The following is a 27647-nucleotide window of genomic DNA, read 5'->3' on the forward strand; positions in this document are numbered from 1 at the left end:
GTGCATGCACACGAAAGCTCATACCTAGAACTGACTTAGTTGGTCTTTAAGGTGCTACTGGAAGGAATTTGTTTTGTTTTAACTACTTTCCAGCACACAAATCTCTTAGTGCGGCTTTAGCACAGGGATGAGAAAACTGTGGTCCTCCACTTGTGGTCAGGCTCCAATTCTCATCAGCCCCAGTCATCACAGCCAATGGTCAGGGATGATGGAGCTGCCATTCAGAGGTAGTGTTGAGCCACTTCCTGTGGCAAGTGGGTCACTGCTGCTTTCCAGGAGGGAGAGGGAAAGGATGAGGTGTCTGGAAGGTTGGCACAGGCTAAATGCACCACCAGCAGTGCCATATTGGCTCTGTCAGTGTGTTTGCACTGCAACAACCTCCCCACCGCTTAGTCCCTCCCCTTCTCCTTCCTGGTAAGCAAATGCCACCTACCTGTCAGGAAGGCAGCACAACAGCTCTGCCCCATCCAGTGAACCAATTATTCCATGTACCATCACAAGCAGCTGAGATGGAAGGAACGGAAAGTCTTCATGTTTGCTCAGCCCCGGGTTTTGGCGAATCTCCAAAGGCAGATAATCTGTTCCTATGGAACAGCCTCCAAAACACTGAAATGCATGTTTGCATCAAGTAGACTTCACATGTAGATTTAAACTCATAAATTAATAAGAGGATTGATAAAGGAAAAGGAGTACAGGAGAGGATGCAAAGGGGGGCGGGGAGATACATCTTGTACATATCTATCTGTATCCAGTGTGGTGTAGTGGTTAAGAGTGGTAGACTCGTAATGTGGTGAACCGGGTTCAATTCCCCGCTCCTCCACATGCAGCTGCTGGGTGACTTTGGGCTCGTCACACTTCTCTGAAGTCTCTCAGCCTCACTCACCTCACAGAGTGTTTGTTGTGGGGGAGGAAGGGAAAGGAGATTGTTAGCCGCTTCGAGGCTCCTTCGGGTAGTGATAAAGTGGGATATCAAATCCAAACTCCTCCTCCTCCTCCTCCTCCTCTTCTTCTTCTTCAGGTAGGTAGCCGTGTTGGTCTGACGCAGTTGAAATATATATAAAAATTAAAAAATAATGTCCAGTAGCACCTTAGAGACAAACTAACTATGTTCTTGTTATTATTATTATTTATTTTTTATAGCTATCTGTAGTTTGGCATCTTTATAACTTTTTGCAATAAGTTTTTAAATGTAGGCAGCTGTCCACAGTTGAGCTTCCTCAATTCCCTTGCTCAGATCAATACGATACACTGCCGAAGGAATTCATTTTAGATGCAACATAAAGTAATTTTTTAACCGTCTAATTTTGATTTGTTTACAGGGAGCTCCTGGCCCAAGAGGTTCAATAGGCCCTCCTGGAACTCCAGGTATCCCAGTAAGTAATTTGCAACCTTTCCACTCTGAGTTTCTCATTTGTTCGTATTTTTAAATGTCTTGTGCAGTGATGGATTATGCAGAGTCCTGAATATGCTCAGGTCTGGCTTGTTGGTTTGATTCTCAACCTAGGTTGTGAGAGCTCTTTGGTCCAAACCATGGGCAAGCCCTGGATAAGACGGCAATATTGTTAATGTGAGATGTTTGTTGACACTGAAGCATGGTTCTTTCTTCAGATGCAAAGATCCGAAGTTCCAGACAAGCCCATGCAACCGATACATAAGACTCCAGGAGCATGGGAATTGTACTTAAATTTCAAAGGAAAATATGCTCCTTTGTCTTTCAGCCCACTTGGAATGCATGCTTCAGAACTCTAACCTGAGATTCAGTGCAGGGAAAATCTCTGCCTCTGCACAGAGGCAGTTTCCCTTGCCTTCAGGGACAGAGGACAACAGACAAAGCTAAATATATGATCTAGAAGAATTAAGCCGTGTTCCAAAATTGTGACACCAGTTCCTGAGATATCTTGCAGATCACTAACATAGCAGTAAACACTAACACCAGTAAAAGGAGGTGGAAGGGAAGCACAATGAGCTGTTGAGCACATGTTGAATGTGGAAGCTGGTAATTTGCTGATGCATTTTTTCCCCTCTTCAATTTGATCACTTTGTTTAAATATCTTGTTTTTTGTTGTTTGTAGGGCCCTCCAGGACCAGAAGGCAAACCAGGACCTGCTGGCTTACAAGGTCAAAGGGTGGGCAATGTTTCTACTTATACATGTCCCAACTTGTTAGCATGGGGGAAATGCCTAAATTGTTTGATAGTGTTTAATAGACTACTGTCAATAATTCTCACTGCCCTCCCTATTTGCCCAAAAGGGAAAAAGGGGGGGTAATCAGTTATGCACATGTTGTTATGTAGACTGTTGTAATCAAAAGTCCAATCTTGATGGAGAGCAAAGTCCCATTTTGAACATTAAAGCCTTTGTTTCTATCTGTGCAGAGAAGGTGACCAGGATGAACAAGTATTCCTTATAAGGAACAGTTGAGGGAGTTGAGCCTATATGAAGGGCTCCCAGTGTTATTAAATTAATGATTCCTGTTACTTAGGTTTTTCTCCACCTCAACACACACACACACACACACACACACACACACACACACTTAGTTTGCCGTTGATTCAATTTAAAGCAGGCCATCACTGAAAACCCAATTTATAAATGTCTTTATTAGGGAAATGTAAAATTTTGGAAATGTCTCAGTGGACTTGGATGCAATTGGCAGGAGCCATCCTAATGAAACGGAACATGGGGGAACAGCCTGAAATGAGTGGGGGGAAAGATCTTGCAAAAGAGAAAGCTTTGCTGATCTAAGATGTGGGCTTGGAAAGGAAATGTCTGCATCCATAAAGGGAATGAGTTCCCCCTTGATTCTTTATTGGCAGCTCTTAGGAAGCAGATCTTACCGCATTTAACAAATGAGCACACAGCCCTGTGAGTTAGATGTCATTCCCATTAATGGCAGCTCCTCTCAAAAGATTTGCAGTCTTGAGTCATTAAAAGGCAGCATTCCATCAATGGGCCCCTGACATAACAGAATTCACTTGTCTTAAGAGCCCCACTATGACTGATTTTGCCATTAAGTGTAATGTCTTCTGATCTGTGTATTATCCAACACACTGTCGGAAGAGGAGTTTCCATTGAAAGATGAGACATGGGGGAGCCAGCTTCTGTTTTAAATGTCATCAACTGTGAACAATGCTCAGCTATGCTCAGCATTGTTGTAACCAGGTACATCAATGGTACCTGCATCTAGACCTAGTTGCTTGAGCACATTTATGGCATTGTGACATCCCACACTGGACTTGCTGCTGAGGACTCATCACAGCCCATCACTGATGCCTATCCTGGGCCCTTACGAAACCAAATGTTTCCCAAACCTCATTCCTATTGGGAAGCTGGGTTTGAGAGGCACCATTTACAATCCCCAGAATGCCCTGATGTAATGCTGCCCCTGGGCATTGTGGGGAATATAAATGGTGTTCCACCCAAATGGTCCTTTCACTAAGTCCTATCACTTTCATTTCCAACTGAGAACCTCACTGAAGCTGCCACTTTAATTGCCCACAGTACTCAAGGGTGATGCTGCATCAGGGCATTGTGGGAAGTTTCAATAGTGGACCGTTGTTGCCCACTACTGTTGAGTAATCCCATTAGGAAGGCAGAGTTACCACCACAGAGCTCTTTCCTGATGGCCCCTTCAAACCTACAGCTGGCCTTCCTTGAGTGAGAAGCTGGAAGAGGTGAAAGCTACAATCTGGAGTGCAGCGGGGAGAAAAACATTGCTATATTTACCACTCAAATAGAGAAGACATATGAAGTGGGGAGCTACCTGCAATTATGGAAGTCCCCTGTGTATTGGAAAATCTGAGCTTCTACATGGCAGAGATTGTCATGGTTGGAGGCAGCGATGCTTTTAAATACCGGCTGATGGAAATCGAAGGAGGGGAGAGGGCTTGGGTCCTACTTATGGGGTCCTCACGGGCATCTGGGTAGCCACTTTGTGAACAGGATGCTGAACTGATCCAACAGGCTTTTCTCGCATTCTTATGAATAGAATCTTTATCCCCACTTCACACAATTGTCCTCTGACTCATGGAGAGCAAGAATGTCAACAAGGGTAGCAGAGCTGGCAGGCTAATTCCCATCTCCCCAGCGTGATTATTCCAATGCACATCAGAACACCTAATTAGGGCTCTGGAGAATATAGCACTTGCACTGATTTTTTTACATGGAAATTTTCATTTCTTGTAGCAAATATCAGGGCCTGGTATAATGTTGGTTCTTTCCAAAGATTCATTCCTAGTATAATGGAAGTTTGTCAGCGCACTCATCTGTCAAATATTACTGGGAGTCATCTACCTGTTGCATCAACCCTGAGCTTTGCACTTTGGGAATAAAACTTGGCAGGGCAGTCCATCTGGTCCTGGCTGTCAATATTCAGTATTTTCTTCATGAAGCATTCACTCTCAGAGACCTGGACATTCAAGGATGGCAATTTTCCTATTTAAATAGGAGGAATTGGCCTGTTTACAGAATGGCCCTTTGGTAGGGATCATCAGGTTCAGAATAACCCAGCTCTCCTTGCTCCTTACTCAACCATAATAGCAAAATAGGAAGCTTATCCATTTAGCATAATATTGTCAACAGTGACCAGCAGCTCTCCAGTTCTTGAGACGGGTCTCTTCCAGTCCTAAATGGAGATGTTGAGGATCAAAGCTGAGAACTTTTGCAGGCAAAAGTGCTGTGGATCTGAGACACAGCCTTCCCCATTATAGTTTGCTAACCTACAGTACTGTGCGGTCAGTGGACTAGGCTAGACCCACAAATGTTCCCCCAGGACTTTCCCAAAGCCCGGGAACCTTCTGCCTGGCTTAAGGAGGGAGGCACAATGCTCACGCATGACATCAGGACATCAGAAATCATATGCATGATGTCGGCCCCCCTCACCAATCACCCTCGCAGGCTGGTGCCTCTGGCCCTAACTGTTCCCCTACAGAAAATTTCACCATGCGTCACTGCTAACGTTCTGCATCTAAAGTAGATGGATTTAGACACACATGCAAACATGGCCTTAGGGCCTGGACGTGTGTCCAAAATCAACCAGGTACAGTCTTACCCAGAAGCCACTTTTCTCTGTGTTTACAGTGAGGGCGCAAGTGAGCACATATCAAGATGGCGACCCTGATAATGGATGACTTATGGGGACTTACTCCAGATTCTTAGAACTGTCAAAACACTATCCGATTCAGTCCAAGTTTCTGCCATCTGGTTAAGAGTTTTCCCATGTGGAATTCATCTTTGGGAGAATGCAACAGTTTGGGCCTCTCCTATATTCATAGCGTCACATAATTTATACATACCAAGCTGGACCAATTTTTTTTAATTAGTGTTCCTAACTCTCTGGGATCTAAATGTAAATTCACTTTTCTCCTGGCACGATTCCATCCTGCTTTAATAATGGGAATTGTACCAGGTTACCAAGAAGGAAATAATTTAATGAACCCCAAGATAATAAATCCTCATTTGGAAATGAGATGAGACCATCCCTCATAGATTTTAAATCTATACCTGAATGATAAAGTGATTTATTTATTTTATCCCCTTTGCTGCTTCACTCTTCCAAAGCAAAAGGATAGCAGGTAAAATGGCTTGCGAAGAGAGTGGTGCAAAATTCCTTTTTGGAAGGAATATATAATTATTTCCCAAGTTGACGCTGCTCATTTGGAAAGGTAAGCTGTGCAAAATTGCCTCAGACACAAATCCAGCAAAAGAGCACAGATGGGGACGCTCCATGGGCTTGCCAGAAAGTTATTTTCTGATCATCTAATTCCCCCAAACTGGCAATTAGATTTTGCGATGGCTGAAACATAAATCTTGAGGAATGAGCTGCTGTGAATGCACTCCCTCAGTGAGCTTTCATTAGCTGCCTTGTTCTATTAGCCGCAAGAGAACACAGAAGAACATATCTTGGACCCAGGGCTGGATTAACTGCTAAAGGCAGAAAATTCTGAAGTGCACCGCTGGTTTAGTGTATCCAAGGCTCCATGCATGTCATTTTGCTATCACAGCAGGACTTCTGTTTCCTCTCCTTCACCCACATGCTTCAATAATAATAATAATAATAATAATTTATTATTTGTACCCCACCCATCTGGCTGGGTTTCCCCAGCCACTCTGGGCTGTTTCCAACAGAATATTAAAATACAATAGTCTATTAAACATTAAAAGCTTCACTAAACAGGGCTGCCTTCAGATGTCTTCTAAAAGTCTGGTAGTTGTTGTTCTTTTTGACATCTGGTGGGAGGGCGTTCCACAGGGCGGATGCCACTACCGAGAAGGCCCTCTGCCTGGTTCCCTGTAACTTGGCTTCTCGCAGGGTGGGAACCGTCAGAAGGCCCTCGGGGGTGGACCTCAGTGTCCGGGCAGAACGATGGGGGTGGAGACGATCCTTCAGGTATACTGGACAGAGGCCGTTTAGGGCTTTAAAGGTCAGCACCAACACTTTGAATTGTGCTCGGAAATGTGCTCTGGAGGGTTCCCTATCTTGAGGATGCATGGGGGGGGGGGGGCTGGATAAGGCAGGGACAGGAAAAGAAGCTTCCTTGTGCGCACAGAAGTCCGTTGTATCAGCCGCACTGCAGCATTCTTCTCTTTCCATCCCCATGTAGACTCATCCCCTTCGTCCTTCCCATGATGTCTACTGACTTTTGGCAGGGGGCAGGGTACTTAATTTTTTTCCTAACCTGCCAAGGGTAGAAAATTTATTCAACAATTCAACAGTCTAATGAGAGAGAGAAACAAAAACCCTGGAACCAATAAAACAGAGTAAGCAGCAGCAAAATCGGCAACTAATCTACTTTTGGAAGAACTGTTTTAATCCCCCCCATATGAAAGTAAACATACGTAATTATGGGATGTCTTTGAGAACTTCATGGCAACAGTCGTAAAGGGCCTGTTGATGTTTTTGTGTCATGAATGAGGAAATTTTGTTAGATTCACATTTTTATGTGAGCCTTTTGTGAAAGTAGTCTCAGTTGTGCTTCTTGAACTGGTCTTTGACCGTAATAAAAAATTATTTTTATTGCATGTCAAGGTGCCCAGGGCCAACCCAAATAACTCACACATCACACAGAAATTTTGTTTAAGGTTTTTGGCATAATTTTGGCCAGAACTTTATTAAATACAAAAATGTGAGTGGTTGCTTAGGCATTGGTTGCGACTATCTGCCCGCCCCCCCCCCCCCGGTGGGGGACGGACTGACATTCCGCACACCTGTGAAAGTCAGAAAAGGGGAATACACTTGGGGGTAGGGACAGAGCAGGGAACCTGCCCTCAGCCCTCCCCAAATGCAACCAGGGGCTCTTGCGTGGCCCTAGCCCCTTGACAGGGTTCGGACAAAGGCAATAGTGAGCCCCTGTATTCCTTTAACGGAATCCCTTGCAGCCACAGCAGAATTAGAGGGGCAGGCACAGCCAATCCATGCCCTTCAACCAACCAAACCATAAACCAATGCCTAACCGCAACCTTACAAGTTGTGACGATTTGCTATGCTGTAGGCAATAACCAAATGGCCCCAGCCAATCAGCCAGATGGACAAAATTCCTACCGGGCCCCTGCCCCAAGAGCAGACGACCCCATGACAGGCACAGCAAGGTCAAAGCGAACAACCCTAAATATAGGGAGGGGGGACAGGCAATCCGATGCACAGAGCGAAAAGAGGAAGCTCTATGCCTCGTGCAGGGAGTTTTAGCATTTCTGGCTGTCAATCAACAAATTGACAAATGGCAACAAATCAACAAATGGCAACATTAACTTCTTCCCAACAACAAGGGAAGCCCAATCACAACAGTGGTCAACGATCAATTAGGCCGCCCCACAACTTTGGAGTGTCCTGTTGGCCCCCACCGCAGCACGTGCTCTCCATGAAGGAGAACACGCTTTATTGATGTGAGCATACCTGATTCAGACTTCCTGAACTGAATGTACGGAAACAGCTATCCTTCATAATTCAGACATGTCCAAATTTTGCAATGTAGTTTGGCATCTGGTTGGATGGTGTGAGAACAGGAAGCTGGTCTAGATTGGACCTCAGCTCAATTTCGGCAGGCTCCTTTTGCATTCTGTAAATGTCCGGTTGATGGTCTGAGTTTAACAAAGAGTAAAACTATAATTGCCAGGAAAGGTAAATCGTATTTGTTTCAAAAACAACATATATTTCTGACTGTCAGGTTGCCTCCTGTTTATTCAAAGGGTACATTCACAGGCTCTGAGTCGCACGACATAATTGCCAGCTTTGTCTATCTTGCTCTCAGGCAGGATATCATTTTGTACTGTGTTACATCTACAGGTATAATTTTTCCTGGGGAGCCTCTTCAGTTGCATTCTAGAAAGAGATCGTTTATATAATCTGGCAGATCTATGTATCTTTATTATTATTTGTTAAGCTCTCCCCAGGATTGAGACTTGTGATAGAGAGCTATTGTTGCTGCCTGCTTTTCAAGAACAATCAGATGTTCTGTTCAGGGCATTCTCTTCTTCTTCCCCAAAATGCACAGAAGGTTAAGAAATTAAAAACACGAAAAGAGCCTTCTGAATCAGGCCAGTTGGCCCATCTAGCCCAGCATAGAATCATAGAGTTGGAAGGGACCCTGAGGAACATCGAGTTCAACCCCCTGTAATGCAGGGATATGCAGCTGTCCCAAACAGGGAAACGAACTTGCAACTTTGGCATTATCAGCACCATGCCCTAACCCAGTGGTTCTCAACCTGTGGGTCCCCAGATGTTGTTGGACTACAACTCCCATCATCCCTGAACTCTGGCTTTGCTAGCTTGGGGTGATGGGAGTTGTAGTTCAACAAGTTGAGAAAGGCTGCCCTAACCAAATGAGCTAGCATCATCTTGTTCTCACACTGGCCAACCACATTCTTTTAGGAAGCACGCAAGCAGGAAATGAGCTCATCAGCCATCTTGCCCGCTGTGATTCCCAGCAACTGGAAGTCCCAAAATACCGGCTCAGACCATGGAAGTAGAACATAGCTATAGTAACTGCTGATAGCCTTGTCCTCCGTGAAAAGAGAAAGGTTCAGCAAGAAGAAGGTGTAGACTGGTGACAATCAAAGTCTGCTCCAGAGGGTCCTCTTAGACTTCTGCTTTGTTTATAGGACAGAAATTCCCTACCCTTTCCCCCGTGTAGCCCAAACCATGGAAATTCAAAATAATGCTCTCGTGCAGATTTTGAGAGTCTATGAGAAAAGGAAGGGGAAGTCCCATAGCGTTAGCAGGACTCACCGTTTTAAATGCTTGCGGTTTAAAACACAAGTATTTTGTGCGTGGACTTTTGGTGCATTCTTTCCAAAGTCTCGCAGAACCTGGGCAGAAATGGCCTTTGACTGAGCAACAATGAGGCTGAAACAGGATGGAAATAGCTGCTCAGCCTGTCTCTGTGTTTTAGATGATGAGTGTGTTCAGTGCCCAATTTTGTAGTCGTTTTAACATTGCCATTTTTGAAGTTGGTGTAATTTTTGTATGAATCACCTCAGGGACCATCGTGGGGGCAAATGGGCTCTGTCAGAGTGGCATATTATCTATGGAATCTGTCTGGCTGGCTGTCCATCTGTCTCATGAACCTCATGAACACAAGATATCTTAGTACCATAGAAACTGAAGACGGAACAAGTTCATGCTTTTTTTTTTTCTGAGACAGAATAATCAAACCAGGAACTGGGCTTGTGTGTCATCTCTTGATGTGGTTAGTAACTTTTAAAAAATTCTGTTTCATTTTCAGGGTAAGAAGGGTGATGTTGGTGTTCCAGGAGTTGATGGATTACCTGGACCTCCGGTAACTAAATGGCATAAATTATACACTTATTTTCAAAAGACCTGACTTTTCATTTAGTGTTCAAGGAGAGCCAGCAAACCCAGGCTCTCAGGAGTTACATTTATAATATATATCTTATAGCTAGCCTTGCTATGCTAGTTATTGGGGCAGAAAATGCTGATAAAGCATTCAATTTAGCATTTACCCATTCTAGCTTGCAATTTGCTGTTAATTCAGAGTGCACAGAACTCAAAGCCAAGGTATGGTAACTGGAAAGCTCCATTGTTTTCCCTCCTTCCAGGCCAGCATTGGAGTATAAAAGGTATACTGACCTTTTCCTACCCCATGCTTACCCTAGTTTATGCACATCTCCCTTTCCCCAAAACATTCAAAGAAATTTCAATGGAAGCCAAACAATGTAATAATAATAATAATAATAATAATAATAATAATAATAATAATAATTTATTATTTATTATTTATACCCCGCCTATCTGGCTGGCTCCCCCAGCCACTCTGGGCGGCCTCCAACAACACACTAAAATATAATAACCTATTAAACATTAAAACCTTCCCTAAACAGGGCTGCCTTTAGATGTCTTCTAAAAGTCTGGTAGTTATTTTTCTCTTTGACACCTGGTGGGAGGGCATTCCACAGGGCAAGCGCCACTACTGTGAAGGTCCTCTGCCTGGTTCCCTGTAACTTGGCTTCTCGCAGCGAGGGAACCGCCAGAAGGCCCTCGGTGCTGGACCTCAGTGTCCAGGCAGAACGATGGGGGTGGAGACGCTCCTTCAGGTATACTGGACCGAGGCCGTTTAGGGCTTTAAAGGTCAGCACCAACACTTTGAATTGTGCTCAGAAACGTACTGGGAGCCAATGCAGGTCTTTTAAGACCGGTGTTATGTGGTCTTGGCGGCTGCTCCCAGTCACCAGTCTATCTGCCACATTCTGGATTAAAAGTGGAAATGAAATAAATTTGTGGTTGGAAAGGCATGTATCACCGAGGTCCATTAATAAGCAATTCGACCTGGTGCTGCCTCTCAAATGTACTTTCCTCTTTAAGCTTGCTCCTACCTGCCATGTAATATTATGTAGAAGCACCATAAAGACAAGTTCCCACTTAGTGGTGATAGTGTGTTGCCGTAGCAACAACCAAGCATCCTCTGGCAGCTTAAAGATGAAGGCTGGACTCATAAGAGTACTTACCTGGAAGCAAGGCCCATGAGCTGTGATTCCTACAGGAGGCTGGACCAGAGGAAAATTTGGGTCCCTGTCCAACTCTACAATTCTATGATTCTACGATGTTTTGAACTCAGTGGGTCTTACTTCTGAGTAGCCACTGAGAAGATTGTACTTCAGCATGTAGATGGCGCCATAAGGTTTCATAAGCCAGAGAATGTGATGAAGTGAACTATCTGGACCATAAGAGTTTATGCCACCACAAAAGCATAATCTTTAAGGTTCCACAAGACTCTTTACTGTTTTTTCCTAAAAGGAGAGTTCATCAAAATAAGAACAAAAACAAAAGGAGTGGGGAAAGCTTACAATTCATGATGTGGAAAAATGCTTGAACATTGTTTGTGCATGTTGTTTGTGTTGAAATCTGTATATATGATGATGATTTGATTCAGGTCACAGCACTGCAAAGCAACAAAAATGAAAATAAAAGCTTTTCAGCATGAGGTGAAGAAATCACAAACTTCTACCCTTCCATTAAGTTACAAATTTAAACAAATGGCTCCTTGCCTTTTTGCCGAAAACTAACTCTGCTCTCCAGAGGGAACTGCTATGTAGAAATACAGTCATGTTCCACATACTGATAGCCTCTGGGCACTTCTGGGTACTCTTGTTTTGTTTTTTGTTTAGTAGAGAAAGCTATTTATTTTCTGAAATAATGTTGGCCCACGGCTCATGAGGCCACCTCGCTTAATAATCTGGGACTTGGCTCAGTTGTGGTATTATGAAGCAAACACTTAAGATGATTAAAAAGGCAAAGGAGTCAGCTGCACTGGGCTGTTGCTGTGTAATGGCCGAGTATTTAGCATTTTGCTGTAATTTTCCAGCTATTATATTAGTGTCCAAGGCCAGTTTTGAGCAGACAATAGCTATTGTGCTTGCCGTGGTTTCCCATTAGCATAAGCATCCAAGGACCTCACGAACTTAGCACTGTTGCTTCAGTTCAAATTCCCTTGTGAGAGAGAGAGAGAGAGAGAGAGAGAGTGTGTAAAGGAAGATTTGCATTTTAGGCCAACATGCTTTATAGAGCTTAAAGGGACCTTTTTAAAAAAAAAGTTTGCCGCTGATTTACCTTCTGGTCCTATGCATGTTTACTTAGAAGTAAGCTTCTGAAGTCGTCAGTTCTTTTTCTTCCTCTCCTTCTCCTCTTCCTCCTCTTCCTATTATTAATATTAACCTACCAATCTGAGGTCCCACGGCAAGTTGCAACAATTAAAACACAATATTCAAAAGAGTTTTAAGCAACTCTTTTCAATTGCAGTAATGAGGTGTGTCCTAAAAATACACATCTCAAGTGTCAAAAGCGAGAGTCATGAGGTTAATGGGGGGAAAGCCCCATCTGAGTGAGTAAGACTTTCTTCTGGGTGCGTATGGTTGCGCTGTAGGATTATTTGGGGACCTAATGGGACTTCCTGTCCTGTTTCCTTTTCCTTTTTCCTTGTTATTCCTAGTCAAAGGTTTTGTGTAAATGGATGGCTCCTCCATAAGTGTAGCACAAATGCCTTTTGACATTTACAGCGTGCCAACATTCTGCAGGTGCAATTTAACATATTTGCTTGAGCCTCCATGGAATTATGTGCCATCTGTCCTATATTTTATTATAATTTTCCATCAAGTCGTTCTCTTTGTCCCTTGCCTACCCTTTTCCAATATATAACCCCATATTCCATCCAGAGTTTCTTTACTGAAGTCAGCAGACTGTTTAATATGTGCTCATTTTATCAACCCTACCTATTTTGGAAACCGTTCCTTTCTTTGCCTGTGTTGAAAATTCTTAAAATCCAGCTTCTTTCCTAAATCTGTTTCCAGTTAGCATGCTTCCTATGCAGACCCACAGCTGAAACTATCTTATGGGACTGATTTTCTAACCAACTCCTGTCATGAACAAATGCAATTACTTTAGAACCAGAGTTATATCCAGCAGAGTTCTACTCAGAAGAGATGTACTGAAATGAATTGACCTAAGTTCATCATTCCCTTTAATGTCAAGGGCTCTACTTCGAGTACAACTAACATTTCATGCAATCCATTATGAAATACTTGTACTATTCCAAATTGCTCCCATTGTTTTCATATATTAATTCCCATTGGCTTTCCTGGCAAAACCCAATACCTAGGGAGGAATTCAATACCACTTTAATTTGGAGTTGTTCAGTGGTGCACTAGTTGCATTAGTGAGATGGTTTGCACAGGGCAAGGCAGAAAAAAGCTAGCATGGTTCTTGTGGCTGGTTGCACACAACATATTTTTGCAGTCCTATTACTTCCTGCTGTACAAGCTGTTTCTCAAGAAATTTCCACTAGCACATCTGTTGCACGGGATCTCATAATTCCATCCTTACACTAGCACAACAGCTGGGAGCCAGGGAACATTGGATCTTGGACATTACATACTAAGAGGACAGGGATTTCCCCTGTTTGATGCATATTTGTTTCAATAAGGTTTGCTCAGAAAATTCAAATATAATGGCTTATTCCAGATTCCAATTATTGCTTATTGTTCTGTGAAAATAATTGCAAATGTTAGGGTCTTTCAAACGCTTGGCTTAACAAATGCATAATTGCTGCTCTGGTGGAGGTAGGGAACTGGAGAATTTATCTAAGAAATCTTGCTGGTTTGATTGAAACCAGGAGTATAACATGATGACTAAGGGAATCGTAGTTGATTATTCAAATGAGTGGTGATCAAAAGGATTTGTAGCTCAATGGTACAGCATCCATTTTCCTTGCAGAAGGTCTTAGGCTCGATCCTTGGCATCTCCAGGTAGGGCCCAGTGTGGTGTAGTGGTTAAGAGCAGTGGACTCGTAATCTGGTGAACTGAGTTCGATTCCCCGCTCCTCCACATGCAGCTGCTGGGTGACCTTGGGCTAGTCACACTTCTCTGGAGTCTCTCAGCCTCACTCACCTCACAGAGTGTTTGTTGTGGGGGAGGAAGGGAAAGGAGATTGTTAGACGCTTTGAGACTCCTTCGGGTAATGATAAAGTGGAATATCAAATCCAAACTCTTCTTCCTCTTTGAGAGGATCCTGTCTGAAACCTTGGATCCTCAGGGGAAATAATGAACTAGACTGGACCAATGGTCTGGCTCAGGTTAAGGACCTTTCCCCCTATGTTCTAACAAAATGATTAAATCAGCACAAATTAAATTTACATAAGACTCCTAGCCCCTCCTGCATGAAAGTGAATGTTCCTGCATCTCATATTACTGGCATGCCATCAGCAGTTTTTAAAAATAACTATAAGATGAAAAAATATTGTTAAAGTATTGCCTGATTAACTGGAAATGCTAAAGTTTTTAGCTGATTAAAAAAAGATTTACATTTATCACCGCAGCAATGTATTAATCATGCATTGCAGCCCTAATTGAAGCTCTTTTGGCTTCCCTTGAAATTTATTGAATGTTTCTCCTTACACAGGAGCCTCCCAGTTTTATCTGGTTTTTCTTTTTCTTTCAATGGGAAGTGTAGTTCTAAGACTCATCAAGTCTTCACCGCCCTCAGACCCCAAACAGGGCATTTGGCACTAGGGGGAAACAGGTGACACCATCAGTACAGTCAATGAGCAAATAGAATCAGTGCTTCCTACAGCTGCCATGGAAGTGTCTAAACCCCAACTTCCAGAAACCTTATTGGATAACTAAGTTCTCATTGCTTCCATGCGAGGATCCTCAAAATTCAGCTTCAGATTTTTAATTCATCACATTTCACAGCAGTTCTAATGCTGTCATCCTATTCCTAGCAAGTGCTTCAGTCTTAAGAAAGTGTATTCTTTCTTTGGCAATCACTCGTAGCTGAGTAAGATTGTCTTCCATCAACACGGTTTTAACAAGGAGTCTGTAAGTGACTGTGGAGGCCAATTCTGGATCCACACGTCCTTCCACAGTGGGGACATTGGTTTCCGGGCGGGAGTTGATCATGGTGTGGATTTGCCAAGTGTGCCTTCCTCTTAGCATGTTTGTCCCTTGTGTCCTGAGTTTGAGTGTCTTCAAAGCCCATGACACCTTTGGTAAAGGCTGTTCTCTAACTGGAGCACTCACAGGCAAGTGTTTCCCAATTGTTGGTGTTTATACTACATTTTTAAAAAATTTGCCTTGCGGCAGTCTTTAAACCTCTTTTGTTTACCACCAGAATTATGCTTTCCATTTTTAAGTTCGGAATACAGTAGTTGCTTTGGAAGACGATAATCAGGCATCTGCACAACATGACCAGTCCAACGAAGTTGATGTTGAAGAATCATTGCTTCAACACTGGTGATCTTTACTTCTTCCAGTACACTGACATTAGTTTGCCTGTCTTCCCAAGTGTATAAAAGTGTACACTGAGTCAGACAACTGATCCAATCTAGTTCATTATTATCTACATCAGGGTTTCCCAGACTTGGATTTACAGCTGTATTTAGACTACAATTCTCATCATCCCTGACCAGTGGTCCTGCTAGCTAGGGATGATGGGAGTTGTAGTCCACAAACAGCTGGCGACCCACGTTTGGGGAACCCTGGTCTACATGGACTGGCAGTGACTTTCCATGGCTTCAGGCAGAAATTTCTACCATCTAGCTCAGTATTGTATACAATGACTAGCAGTTACTCTCTGGAATGTCAGAAGACTTTCCCAACCCTGGAGAAACCAGGAATTGAATGTGGGATCTTGTGCATGCTCTGCCACTGAGCTACAGCCATCTTGGGCATATCACATATTTTCAGCACCCAAAACTATCGCACTATTTTCATCACTGGATAACTTTCCCTCCTCCGTTGTGTGTCTCTCTGTGTTTGCTTGTTATAGTTTTGTTTCCATTCCTTGTCCCTTTGCCCCCTCTAGTGACAAAGATGTTCTAAAGCAACATGTGCAGTTTTCAAGTCTGTGCGAATGACACTTTCCCAAAATAGTTTGCACATCTTCTCAGTCTCCGGAGTCAGCTCCTACTATTCCACCCTTCCCCGTCCTGTCTCCATTTTATTTTATTCTGTCTAATTCAAGGGTAGGGTACCTTATATCCTGAACCCTGGAGGGCCAAATTTGGCAGGTGGCCAAGACCCTCGACACACACATGCACAAACCCAACAGACGATGCTGTACTTTGAAGTTCCAACTATTGGGACATCAAATCACAGTGCAGCACTCTTCGAAAGTCCTTTTACTAGTGAGTGGAGGTTACATCCTGCTGTTTGGGCTGTGCACACCAGTTCCCTCTCAGCTGATATCAACCCCCTCCATCAGAATACCATCATGGTAGGTGGTCTGGTAGGTGGCCATGGTTTCTTCTTCCTCTTTTTAATGATCTCATAAGCCAGATTTGACACACACACCCCGGCGCAAAAATTGTCCTCTGGGGTGGAGAACCTGGGATGTGAGGCACATTCAAAGCTTCTTCTTCAGTTAGACCAAGGGTGCAGAACCTCTACCGTTGGTGTAATTTCAAAAGGGGAAGGTTTGAATGTGCCCCAAACCCTGAGCCCTTCACCGCTCCATCATCTGTTAATTTTATGGAAATTATTCATCATGAACAGACTACATTGCTAGCGTGCTACTGCAATCAAGTTAGAAAACACAAGCTGAAAATGGAATGCAATATTTTTTAAGGTTTAGGCATATAAAACCAACTGAACAAATATTTATGCCTGTATATTCCAAAGTATTATGTTGTGTTTGACTCTTTTGTAATCTAAGCTACCTTGATAGAGTTTGCTCTATGAGATGGCTATAAGTCCTTTAAACAGGAACCATTCAAGGGAGAAATTTAAGAGGTGGGACCTTTTCTACCAAAGAGCTGTAGTGATGTTGAAAACAGTATTCCTTGAATTTCCCTCCTGACATATGGCTGCTTAAGGATTTTGATGTATATTTTTTTTTCCTCACAGGGTCCTCCAGGACCACCTGGAGTTGCTGGTCCTCCTGGGATTGCCGGCCCCCCAGTAAGAAATTTTCATTCATAAAAAAATTGATATCATAAGGGTATCCTTCTGCTGCTTTAGATACAAAAGCAGCCCTCGTATGAGGCTGTCTTGAGTGGCAGATATTGGGTGTGGTTATGGGTGCCATGGTAAAGAGGGAGAGATCAGCCTATTTCAATCTTCATTATATGTCCATTTCCTGCAGAGGTTGTTTTTTTTTTTTTTTCAAAGTTCCAAAACTTTGCATTTAAATTGCATGCATTCCCCCTAAATACAGTCATATCTTGGGTTGAAGTAGCTTCAGGATGAGTATTTTTGGGTTGCGCTCCATGGCGCCCCAGAAGTAACAGAGCATGTTACTTCCGGGTTTTGCCGCTCGCGCATGCGCAGACGGTCAAAATGACGTCATGTGCATGTGCGAAAGTGGCGAATCGCGATGCGCAGACGTGGGTTGCGTTCGCTTCAGGATGCGAACGGGGCTCTGGAGCGGATCCCGTTCGCATCCAGAGGTACCACTGTATATGCTTTTTTGCCTGCACTTTCACATAAAGCACAAATGTTAATTTTCCAAATGTTAATGTCCTAAAATATGTGCTACTCCCATAAGATACCCATGTTAAAATGCACATGTCGGGGGTAGACAGACTTCAGTCTTGTAGGATCCCCCTTCCCACAAAAAATCCCTGAGATCCCCTAATTAGAACCTGGTGCAAAAGATTTATGGTTGGAATTAAATAATTCTGGATTCAGAACTAATTTGTGATTACCATATGTGAACAATCCGTCTATGCAAAAATCCACCCCTGGTTACCCCCAAGCTTTCTTCATTGCCATATTTTCGGTGGCAGAGCGAGTTGATTTCTTACCTCTACTGTTACAGAGTTGCGAGCCAGAATCTTTTTCCAACCTTTTGCCAGCACATGCAGATCTACCTTCTTTCCACCCAGCAGAACTTACACTAGCTATTTCTGCATGGGTGGTTGGTACTGGGTGGCAAAAAAGCTGGCACTACAACTAATTGTTATCTTTCTTTTTGCTGTGACTGTTCTAGGGGCTGCCAGGAGAAATGGGGAGAAATGGACTGCCTGGACCACCTGTAAGTGCTTGTGGGTTGTGGTTTCTCTACAGGATACATTCTAGAAAACATGCATGCATTCAGAATTAGATATATTGTAATTCTGGTTCTGGATCCTGTATCTTTTGAGTTTAGGGAAAGAAATGTGTGTGTTTCTGTGCGTGTGTTCAGGGAGGGGTAAAATACCCCCCCACTCCCTCCCCCCCTTTGCTAATAGCCTTAGAACTCACCTCTGCCTGCAAATTTCATCCAGTTCTGTCAAGAGATTTAGAAGCTTATTGGCATTGCCTTCAAATTTATTTCCAATAACCAAATAAATAAATAAAACTCAATAATAATAATAATAATAATAATAATAATAATAATAATAATTTATTATTTGTACCCAGCCCATCTGGCTGGGTTTCCCCAGCCACTCTGGGTGGCTTCCATAGAAACCAAAAATACACTAAAATATCACAGATTAAAAACTTCCCTGAACAGGGCTGCCTTAAGATGTCTTCTGAATGTCAGGTAGTTATTTATCGCTTTGACATCTGATGGGAGGGCGTTCCACAGGGCAGGCGCCACTACCGAGAAGGCCCTCTGCCTGGTTCCCTGTAGCTTTGCTTCTCGCAATGAGGGAACCGCCAGAAGGCCCTCAGCACTGGACCTCAGCGTCCGGGCAGAACGATGGGGGTGGAGACGCTCCTTCAGGTATACTGGGCCGTGGCCATTTAGGGCTTTAAAGGTCAACACCAGCACTTTGAATTGTGCTTGGAAACGTACTGGGAGCCAATGTAGGTCTTTCAAGACTGGTGTTATGTGGTCTCGGCGGCTGCCCCCAGTCACCAGTCTCAAAACTATTAAGGCACCTAAGAAAGAGAGGGGAAACCCTGTAACTATTTGTCGTTTTGGCAGGCTTTGTATACCTAAAAAGGTGTAGCATACCATCAAATTTCATGGGATTCTCTTGCAAGTTTAAAAACCACAAGCAATTGGTTTGTTTCCCCTTCAAATCACCAGAGAAAACCTTGGATTTTTTAAATGTGAGGTTCCAAATCAGACCCTAGATGGAGTAGATAATGCCACTGAATAAACTAGCTTTTTGAACTGCCAGAGTGAGGTTCAAAAAGAATATTTTCTTTGGTGTACTTTCCTACACCAACTTAATATAATGCAAACCTTCATGAAAGTTTTGCTTTGTATATGTGTGTGTGTGTGTGTGTGTGTGTGTGTGCGTGCGTGCGTGCGCTTTGTTTTACTTGTACCTTTGGCATGGCTGACATCTAGTGGTCTTTCCTGAGATTACTCTGTTAAAGCTACATCACTGATTCAAAATGTGACCTTCCTAAACATGTTCAGTTGTAGCTCTTTGAAAGGAGTAGGGAGTGCTTTATAATGTATGGCATGAATGTGTGGCCTTAGTCTAATCTATGGTAGTGTTTCCATGTCTTACAAGAAAACCTGCATTTCTCCATTTCTTTTATTTTGGATTTGTGGGTTTACTCCTGTTTCTCCTGGCTATGCTGCATTTATCTAAGTTTTGTTCCCTCTCCCTTTTTAGGGTTTACCTGGGAAACCTGGCCTGGATGGCTTACCTGGGCTGCCCGGCTCAAAAGTAAGTGAAGCTGGTGTAAAGTTGCTTTGCCTAACCCTGACAGAGAGAAAACAAGCCTCTGGTGTGATGGTTAGAGTGTTGGACTATGACCTGGGAGACCAAAGTTCGAATCCCCACTCTTCCATGAAGGTCACTGGCGCACACCACCATCTCAGAGGGTTGGTGTGAGGATGAAATGAGGAGCAGGAGACCCATGTAGACCACCTTGAGCTCCTTGGTAGATAGAGGTGGGATATAAATATAATTAAATAAATAAAGAGATTAAATAGCATTCTTTGCTAGATTTCCAGGCCGCATGGCTAAGATGAATGGGCTTAGGATTCAGTTTAAATATAAAGGGACCCCTGATCATTAGGGTCCAGTCATGGCCGACTCTGGGGTTGTAGCGCTCATCTCGCTTTACTGGCCGAGGGAGCCGGTGTACAGCTTCCAGGTCATGTGGCCAGCATGACTGAGCTGCTTCTGGCAAACCAGAGCAGAGCACAGAAACGCCACTTACCTACCTATTTATCTACTTGCACTTGGACGTGCTTTCAAACTGCTAGGTTGGCAGGAGCAGGGACCGAGCAACGGGAGCTCACCCCGTGGCGGGGATTCGAACTGCCGACCTTCTGATCGGCAAGTCCTAGGCTCAGTGGTTTAACCTGCAGCACCACCCGTGTCCCAGGGGCCTATTTTTTGCTTGCACCTCCAGAACACCCATTTTGGGGACTTATAGTAGCCATAACTGAACCAACTGCCCTCTCTCAGAGCCAGGATAAGCAAATTGCTCTGGTGTGTCCTTGGCTTAACATCACTGAGAATCAGCTGTGAATAAGCCAGCTGAACCGTAGATCTAAAAGGTAAACATAAAGTACCCCTAGAAGGTTAAGTCCAATCAAAGGTGACGATGGGGTTGCAGTGTTCATCTCACTTTTTAGGCCGAGGGAGCCGGCGTTTGTCCACAGACAGTTTTCCAGGTCATGTGGCCAGCAGGACTAAACCGCTTCTGGTGCAACGGGACTCTGTGATGGAAACCAGAGCGCACGGAAATGCTGTTTGCCTTTCTGCTGCAGTGGTACCCATTTATCTACTTGAACTGGCATGCTTTCAAACTGCTAGGTTGGCAGGAGCTGGGACAGAGTTACGGGAGCTCACTCTGTCACAGGGATTCGAACCGCCAACCTTCTGATCAGCAAGCCCAAGAGGCTCAGTGGTTTAGACCACAGTGCCAACCTCCCTCATGGTTGCCTTTGACTGGATTTAAACATCCAGGGCTCCTTTACCTTTACTTTTACATTTTTACCATAGTTCTGCTGCATCCTGACCTTCATATTCTTTTGGATCCTGCCATAGGATTACCTCTTTATTCCACCAAACGTTATTTTTTTGTTGGAATGGGTGATGGATGACTCCTCCTGCCCACCCACTCCAATAAACCTTCCCCACTCCCACAAGAAACACTGGGGGCACAGAACTCCCAGTTCTATCATCAGTCAATAATTGTTATTCCACAGCAATGTTGGTGAGCTCTTACGCTGGATGTTTATTCAAACACATCCGTTTACTTTGCTGACTTTTGCTTGCATTGTCTACAGGGAGAACGTGGAGAAAGGGGAGAAGAAGGATTTCCTGGGAAAATTGGTTTGAAGGTAAACAACAACAAAACACACCATTTCTTGCAGCTGATGTCAGCTGCATTTATCATCATCTGCTCTGCTCTCATGATCCAGTCAGAAGTAACTAACTCCAGGGTTGGGTTGAGTGAAACACCCCCCCCCCCCCGTTCTCCGGTCCCACCCCCAAAGGCATATTTTTTTTGGGGGGGGGGACTTACATTTGCCTTGGCTCAGCAAGTTGACCTGGGATGAGCAACTTATGTTGGCATATAGTTGGCTGAGACATCCCAAATTATTATTATTATTATTATTATTATTATTATTATTATTATTATTATTATTGTTATTATTAAGCCTTAAAATTACTGCAGTGTCTCTCTTGTTGTGGTGGTCTCTTCTGAGACAAAGAATGGAACCAAGAACAACTCATCATTCTTATCATTCTGCAAGCTTTTGTTTAAAAGTGAAATGGAATTTTAAGAAATGGGAGAAATTGGCTTCTCTGGGTAGTCCACAGTAAACCTGTTTATTTGATTTCACTTTTCCCCCTAGGGTGAAACAGGAGAACCTGGACGTCCTGGACTAGTGGGAGAGAGGGTAAGTAGAAAAAATCCCTCCAAGCTATGGGAACAACAAAGCCAGATTAGAGCAACTTTGTTCTAGAGCTGCAGCTATTGGAGATAGGGCCCTCTGGAAAGTTGTTTCTGTTACTGAAGCAAGGGCCCCTTCAAACCATTTTACACAATCCATAGTGATTTCAACAACATTTTTAACTGGAGTCCCCATAGAATTTGTCCAGAAGCTCAGCATGTGGATGTCTGAAAATAGAGTGATGTCAGATTCTGCAAGGTGGGGTTTAGCAGAAGCAATCTCTTGTGAGCTGGGTTCCAATACTCTTTTTTTCATCCATCATAGGGTGAAGCTGGTCTCCCAGGCTCACCTGGTTTACCAGGACAGAGAGGAGAGAAAGGAGACCAGGTATGTCTTGTGTGTGTGTGTGTGTGTGTGTGTGTGTGTGTGTGTGTGTGTGAGATTTTTATTACATTTTCTCTTTTACAATTTAGAATATTCATTTAAACAACCATAAAATATCAATGACTTCCCTTCTTTTCTTCCTCTGGTTCATTTTGCATAACATAAACCCCTTTATATTTTTCATAAACTCAACCATTCAGTATTCCATTATCACATCCATCAAAACTTATTTACACTGTTGAATATATCTTAATGCTGCCAACGTTTTCAAGTGAACACAATCCCCCCCCCAGATATTCAATAAATATTTTCCAATCTTCTTTAAATGTATGTTCTTCTTATTCTCTTATTCTATATGTTAGGTCCACAAGCTGTGCATATTCCATCAGTTTAAGTTGCCATTCTTCTTTAGCTGGGACCTCGCTCATTTTCCATTTGGGGGCTAATGAAACACGAGCTGCAGTAGTGGCATAGAAATAGCCTTTCTAGACACCTGGGAATTTTCATCTGAATTATCCCCAACAAAAAGCACTCTGGGATTATTATTTTTTGGAAAAGTGCTTTTCAACATTTTTTTCAGTTCAATATGAATTGTTTCCCAATACTCTTTTACCCTTTGCAGGTCCACCACATACGAAAAAACACTCTTTCATAGCTATGCCATTTTGAGGTGTTTAGTCTGGCTTGGACCTTGCAGAAAAGGAGAGCTCCATATTAAATTTATTTGGGCTATCCTTACTCTCTCCCACAACCTAGAATGCTGCTTCTCAGCAGTCAAAGCCAAGATGGTGGCTTTTTAATGTTTGCTCTCTTCCTCTTGATTGACTGCCGGTGCTGCATTGAAGTCTGAATGTTCAATTTACTGCCACCAGTTGGCCATTTATATTGCGGCAGCAAATATATAGCGACTTTTGTTTTTGTTTACTCTGACAGAAAAGGTCTTTGCTACTCAACACAATAAAAATAATGATTAAAAACAACAACAACAACAACAACAACAACAACTGCACTTTCTTCTGTTCCTTTGCAGGGCGAAAAGGGAAGATCTGGACTCCCTGGTTTCAAAGGTGAAAGAGGTGACAAGGTGAGTTTCAACATTAGAGGGATTTTATGTTTATGAAATATTTGTAATGTGACACTGGCCAAGAATAAGGAGAAGGGTAAGATCTTGGATGAAGAAACTTGCTAGAGTACAACTGAGTAAGCTCAGGAGAGGGACAAGGAGGATCTGGTCTTCAAACCATTGTTTGCATTTTTTGTGTTAATTCTTGCACTATTTAGTTATTTATTTATAAATGTATTTATGTAACACCCCCCAAAACAACAACAACAAGACATCAGTGTGGTGTCCAATGCAATAAAAACATTTTAAAGCAAAAACATTTTAAAATGTCTGGCTACTCAGGGGACATTTTGAACAATTTCATAGAATTGCTGGGGTGGAACAGAATGGGAAACACCCCAGCCCCCTTCCATCCATCAGTTTTATCCAGAACACATACCCCAAAGATTGGTCCAGTCTTCCATACCCTCCAACATTTCTCAAATGAATAGAAAAAAATGGGACATTCCGGGATCAAATCAGAAACCGGGACAGCTTCTCTAAATCAGGGATGTCCCTGGAAAATAGGGACACTTGGATGGTCTGGTCTGTTGGGAATCTGAATACGTGCAGCTACTCACACAGAGTCAATTAGGGTTTGGCAGACAGCCAAGGCAATGTGGAGGAGTAAGTCTGCCTGGTGATACAGAGGCATGGAGACAGCTCCATGATTGGTCAAGCTCTCTCATGGGAATAATGATTAATGGCCTACTAACTGGAATGTGTGTCAGTACGAGTTTGAGTGTAGGAGTTGTGAGTCGTGTATCAGAGAGCTAGCTAAAGATCTGTGTTCTGTTCTGTTCCTGTAAATAGTCCACTGTATATAATAAACACCTAACTGAAAGTTCCTGGTTCCTGCTTCGTCCATCCTGTCTGCAGCCAAGTTGCCAATTGCTATCGTGAACTCTGCGTTTACTCTGCTAAGTCTGGCTAAGGTCCTGCAACTAGTCATAAAGTTGCGAAACACCAATAGATTTTGCCAATATGGTCTTCAAAGGACATTAACCCAACACCATCACAAAAAAGGACTTAAAAGCATTGGGTAAAATTATAAGATATTAGCCCAGCATTACAAAAACAAAGCTGAGCTCAGGAATAACATAATAAAAGGGCAGAAATAAACATTTACTCTGCCTTCTTAAAGATATTTCATGTTTGGGCCCTGAGATCCTCCTTGGAGCTGGAGAATTCTTTAAGATGAAGGAACATGAGCTTTCAGTCTTGGCCCCACTGTGGTCCTAATCCAAACTGGAGGATGCGCATGCTTTTTGCTCCAGGGGAGAAAAAAAACAACTTCAATTTTCACCACCTATTATTTTTCAAAACCATGCAATGATTTGATTAACACCATGTCTAGTTTGGCCCTAAACTGAACGAATGTCCTCTCTGATGAGCTAGACTGGAGTGGTCGTATCCCACAGGAATGGATTTTGACCTGTGTGTCAGTGTGACTGTTCTCTTTTGAAAGAAAACTATATGAAAATGATGTATAGATGGTATATAACACCAGTACAGATAGCAAAAATGTACAAAACCGGGTCAATGTTGGAAATGCAAAGAAATGTAAAGAAATGGAAGGGACCTTTTATCATATGTGGTGGGAATGTAGAGAAGTTAAAAAAATTGGGAAATGATATATAATGAACTGAAGAAAATCTTTAAAATTACATTTGTAAAAAAACAAACACCAGAAGCATTTCTGTTAGGGATTGTAGGACAAGACCTGCCAAGGAAAACAAAGAATTTATTTATGTATACTACAACAGCGACAAGAGTCTTGATAGCACAAGGATGGAAGAATGAGGGAACCCCGACAGAGGAACAGTGGCAAGAGAAACTGATGAGCTATGCAGAATTGGCTCAATTGGCATACAAACTGCGAGATAAGGACAACTGTAACTTTAAAGAAGAATGGGAACTTTTCACAAATTACTTAAAAAGAGAACAAAATGAACTGGACTCCTTGGCAGGCTTTGAATAAACATACACAAATTTATCCACAGGAATGGATTTTGAGCTGTGTGTCAGTTTCCTACTTTCGCACCCTAAACCTCTGCTTACTTTTCTAGGGAGATGTCGGTCCTGCTGGTCCTCCAGGCTTACCAGGGACAGTAAGTAGCATTTTTATTTTTTTAAAAAAGAGCCCAGCAATGGCAATGATGTGGGCTGTAAAAGGAATTCGTCTAATAACTTGTTTGGCAGTTTGGAGAGGGACTGCTACCTTGTAAGAGACAGGCAGTGTTTTTTTTGTGCTGCAGTCTCTGGAAGCGGTGGTGCTGAGGGACTGCCTAAGTGCTTATTATCTCAGCTCGATCACTGAGATAACTGCAGGAGTTGTCGATGGTTGTCCTCCGAGTTGGCAAGGCGCATTTGACATCAAAAAGGAACAAAGCTTCTGATGCAGAATATTCTGCCAGCAGACACCTTCCGGTTTCAACCTTTAAATGCTTGCTGATTTTTTTCCTATTCCACCAGGTATATGCAGGCAATTTAGAATATATATTTCCATGATGATTAGTTGGTAATCTGTGATTTTAAAAATGTATGTGTTTTTGTTATACAGTGGTACCTTGGTTTACGAACTTAATCCGTTCCGGAAGTCCGTTCTTAAACCAAAACCGTTCTTAAGCCGAGGTGAGCTTTTCCTAATGAGGCCTCATGCCGCCAGTGCCCTTCCACCATTCAGATTCTGTTGTTAGACCGAGGTAAAGTTCGCAAACCGGGACACTACTTCTGGTTTTGCAGAGTTTGTAAACTGAATCGTTCTTAAACAGCGCTGTTCTTAAACCAAGGTACCAATGTATATAGGAATTGTTGTAATCCACTTTGATGGTTTTAATGTTTACAGAATTTTAAATAATAGTACAGTGGTACTTTGGGTTAAGAACTTAATTTGTTCTGAAGGTCCATTCTTAACCTGAAACTGTTCTTAACCTGAAGCACCACTTTAGCTAATGGGGCCTCCCGCTGCTGCTGTGCCGCCGGAGCACAATTTCTGTTCTCATCCTGAAGCAAAGTTCTTAACCCAAGGCACTATTTCTGGGTTAGCGGAGTCTGTAACCTGAAGTGTATGTAACCCGAGGTACCACTGTAATAACAAAGGTGCACAATGATGCACAAAATCCTTACTTTGTGCTGTTTTCTTGAACCATAGAATGATTTCCAAAGTTAGCAGAGATCACAAATCATTATCCATTTGTTACCATCAAAATGTAAGCATTGTTACATATATATTTTTTCTTTTTACAGAAATTTCATTTTGTTTTCTTTGTTCTCTTTCTAGACTTCCCTGTTTACTCCGCATCCCAGTCGCCCTGTAAGTGTCACGCCTGATTCTTCTGCCTTGTCGCTCTGATAAATTAAAGCCGTTGTGCCGTTAAGGAGAGGCTGCTACACAAAACATCAAACATGTGGTTTAATACCACTTGCAAATAGCATCTGCTGAAGGGTGGATGGGTAGTCGGGACCAGGACTGCAGCAGGAAAGGAGGGGGATTTAACTCTTTCCATCCCTGCCACAGTCCTGGCAGAAATTGCACTGACACACCTCGCATTTCTCCCTGAAAAGAACCTGCAGTTGGTGTTAGTTGGAGCTTTCTTTTTCAGTGCAGTTAGCAGCTGAAGATCTTTGTTGAGATTGCAACAGGAATGGCAGGAGTTAAACCCAAGCGTGAAGAATCTCAGGCCAGGGTGTGCCAATATGGCTCTATTGAGTTCTTTGTCAACCCTCAGGACTCAATCCAGGCCATGATCCAGGATTGGGCCTGCTGATCAGAAGGCTGGCAGTTCGAATCCCCATGATTGAGTGAGCTCCCGTTGCTCTGTCCCAGCTCCTGCCAACCTAGCAGTTTGAAAGCACGCCAGTGCAAGTAGATAAATAGGTACCGCTCTGGTGGGAAGGTAAACGTTGTTTCCGTGAGCTCTGGTTTCCGTCACGGTGTTCCGTTGTACCAGAAGTGGTTTAGTCATGCTGGCCACATGACTCAGAAAGCTGTCTGTGGACAAATGGTGTCTCTCTCTGCCTGATGCGAGATGAGCGCTGCCACTACATTGTTGCCTTTGACTGGACTTAACCGTCCAGGGGTCCTTTACAAAGGACCTTACCAGGCCATGTCTTCCACACAGGCCAGATCCCTCACTACCCCCCCCCACACCCCCTTGATGACCTTTGATCATCTTGATCGCCCTCCTCTGCACACATTCCAGCTTGTCAACATCCTTCTTAAATTGTGGCACCCAAAATTCTATGTGTGGTCTGACCATTGCAGAATAAAGGTAAAGGGACCCCTAACCATTAGGTCCAGTTGTTGCCGACTCTGGGGTTGCGGCGCTCATCTAGCTTTATTGGCAGAGGGAGCCGGCGTACAGCTTCCGGGTCATGTGGCCAGCATGACTAAGCCGCTTCTGGCGAACCAGA

The 27647-nt window shown here is 43.2% G+C and overlaps 1 protein-coding gene across 1 annotated transcript in view; it reads left to right on the forward strand.

Moving 5' to 3' along the window:
- Window positions 1-27647, forward strand: part of COL22A1 (collagen type XXII alpha 1 chain) — a 196442-nt gene that overhangs the window by 114649 nt on the left and 54146 nt on the right. Inside the window, exons 22-33 of the mRNA XM_081873968.1 lie at window positions 1320-1373; window positions 2073-2126; window positions 9719-9772; window positions 16849-16902; window positions 17933-17977; window positions 19503-19556; window positions 21134-21187; window positions 21707-21751; window positions 22070-22132; window positions 23160-23213; window positions 25301-25342; window positions 26515-26547. Coding sequence (XP_081730094.1) covers window positions 1320-1373; window positions 2073-2126; window positions 9719-9772; window positions 16849-16902; window positions 17933-17977; window positions 19503-19556; window positions 21134-21187; window positions 21707-21751; window positions 22070-22132; window positions 23160-23213; window positions 25301-25342; window positions 26515-26547 — 606 coding nt within the window. The remainder of the gene's footprint in view (window positions 1-1319; window positions 1374-2072; window positions 2127-9718; window positions 9773-16848; window positions 16903-17932; window positions 17978-19502; window positions 19557-21133; window positions 21188-21706; window positions 21752-22069; window positions 22133-23159; window positions 23214-25300; window positions 25343-26514; window positions 26548-27647) is intronic.

The sequence above is a fragment of the Podarcis erhardii genome, assembly GCF_964252035.2.
Source record: "Podarcis erhardii genome assembly, chromosome: 8".
NCBI lineage: Eukaryota > Metazoa > Chordata > Lepidosauria > Squamata > Lacertidae > Podarcis > Podarcis erhardii.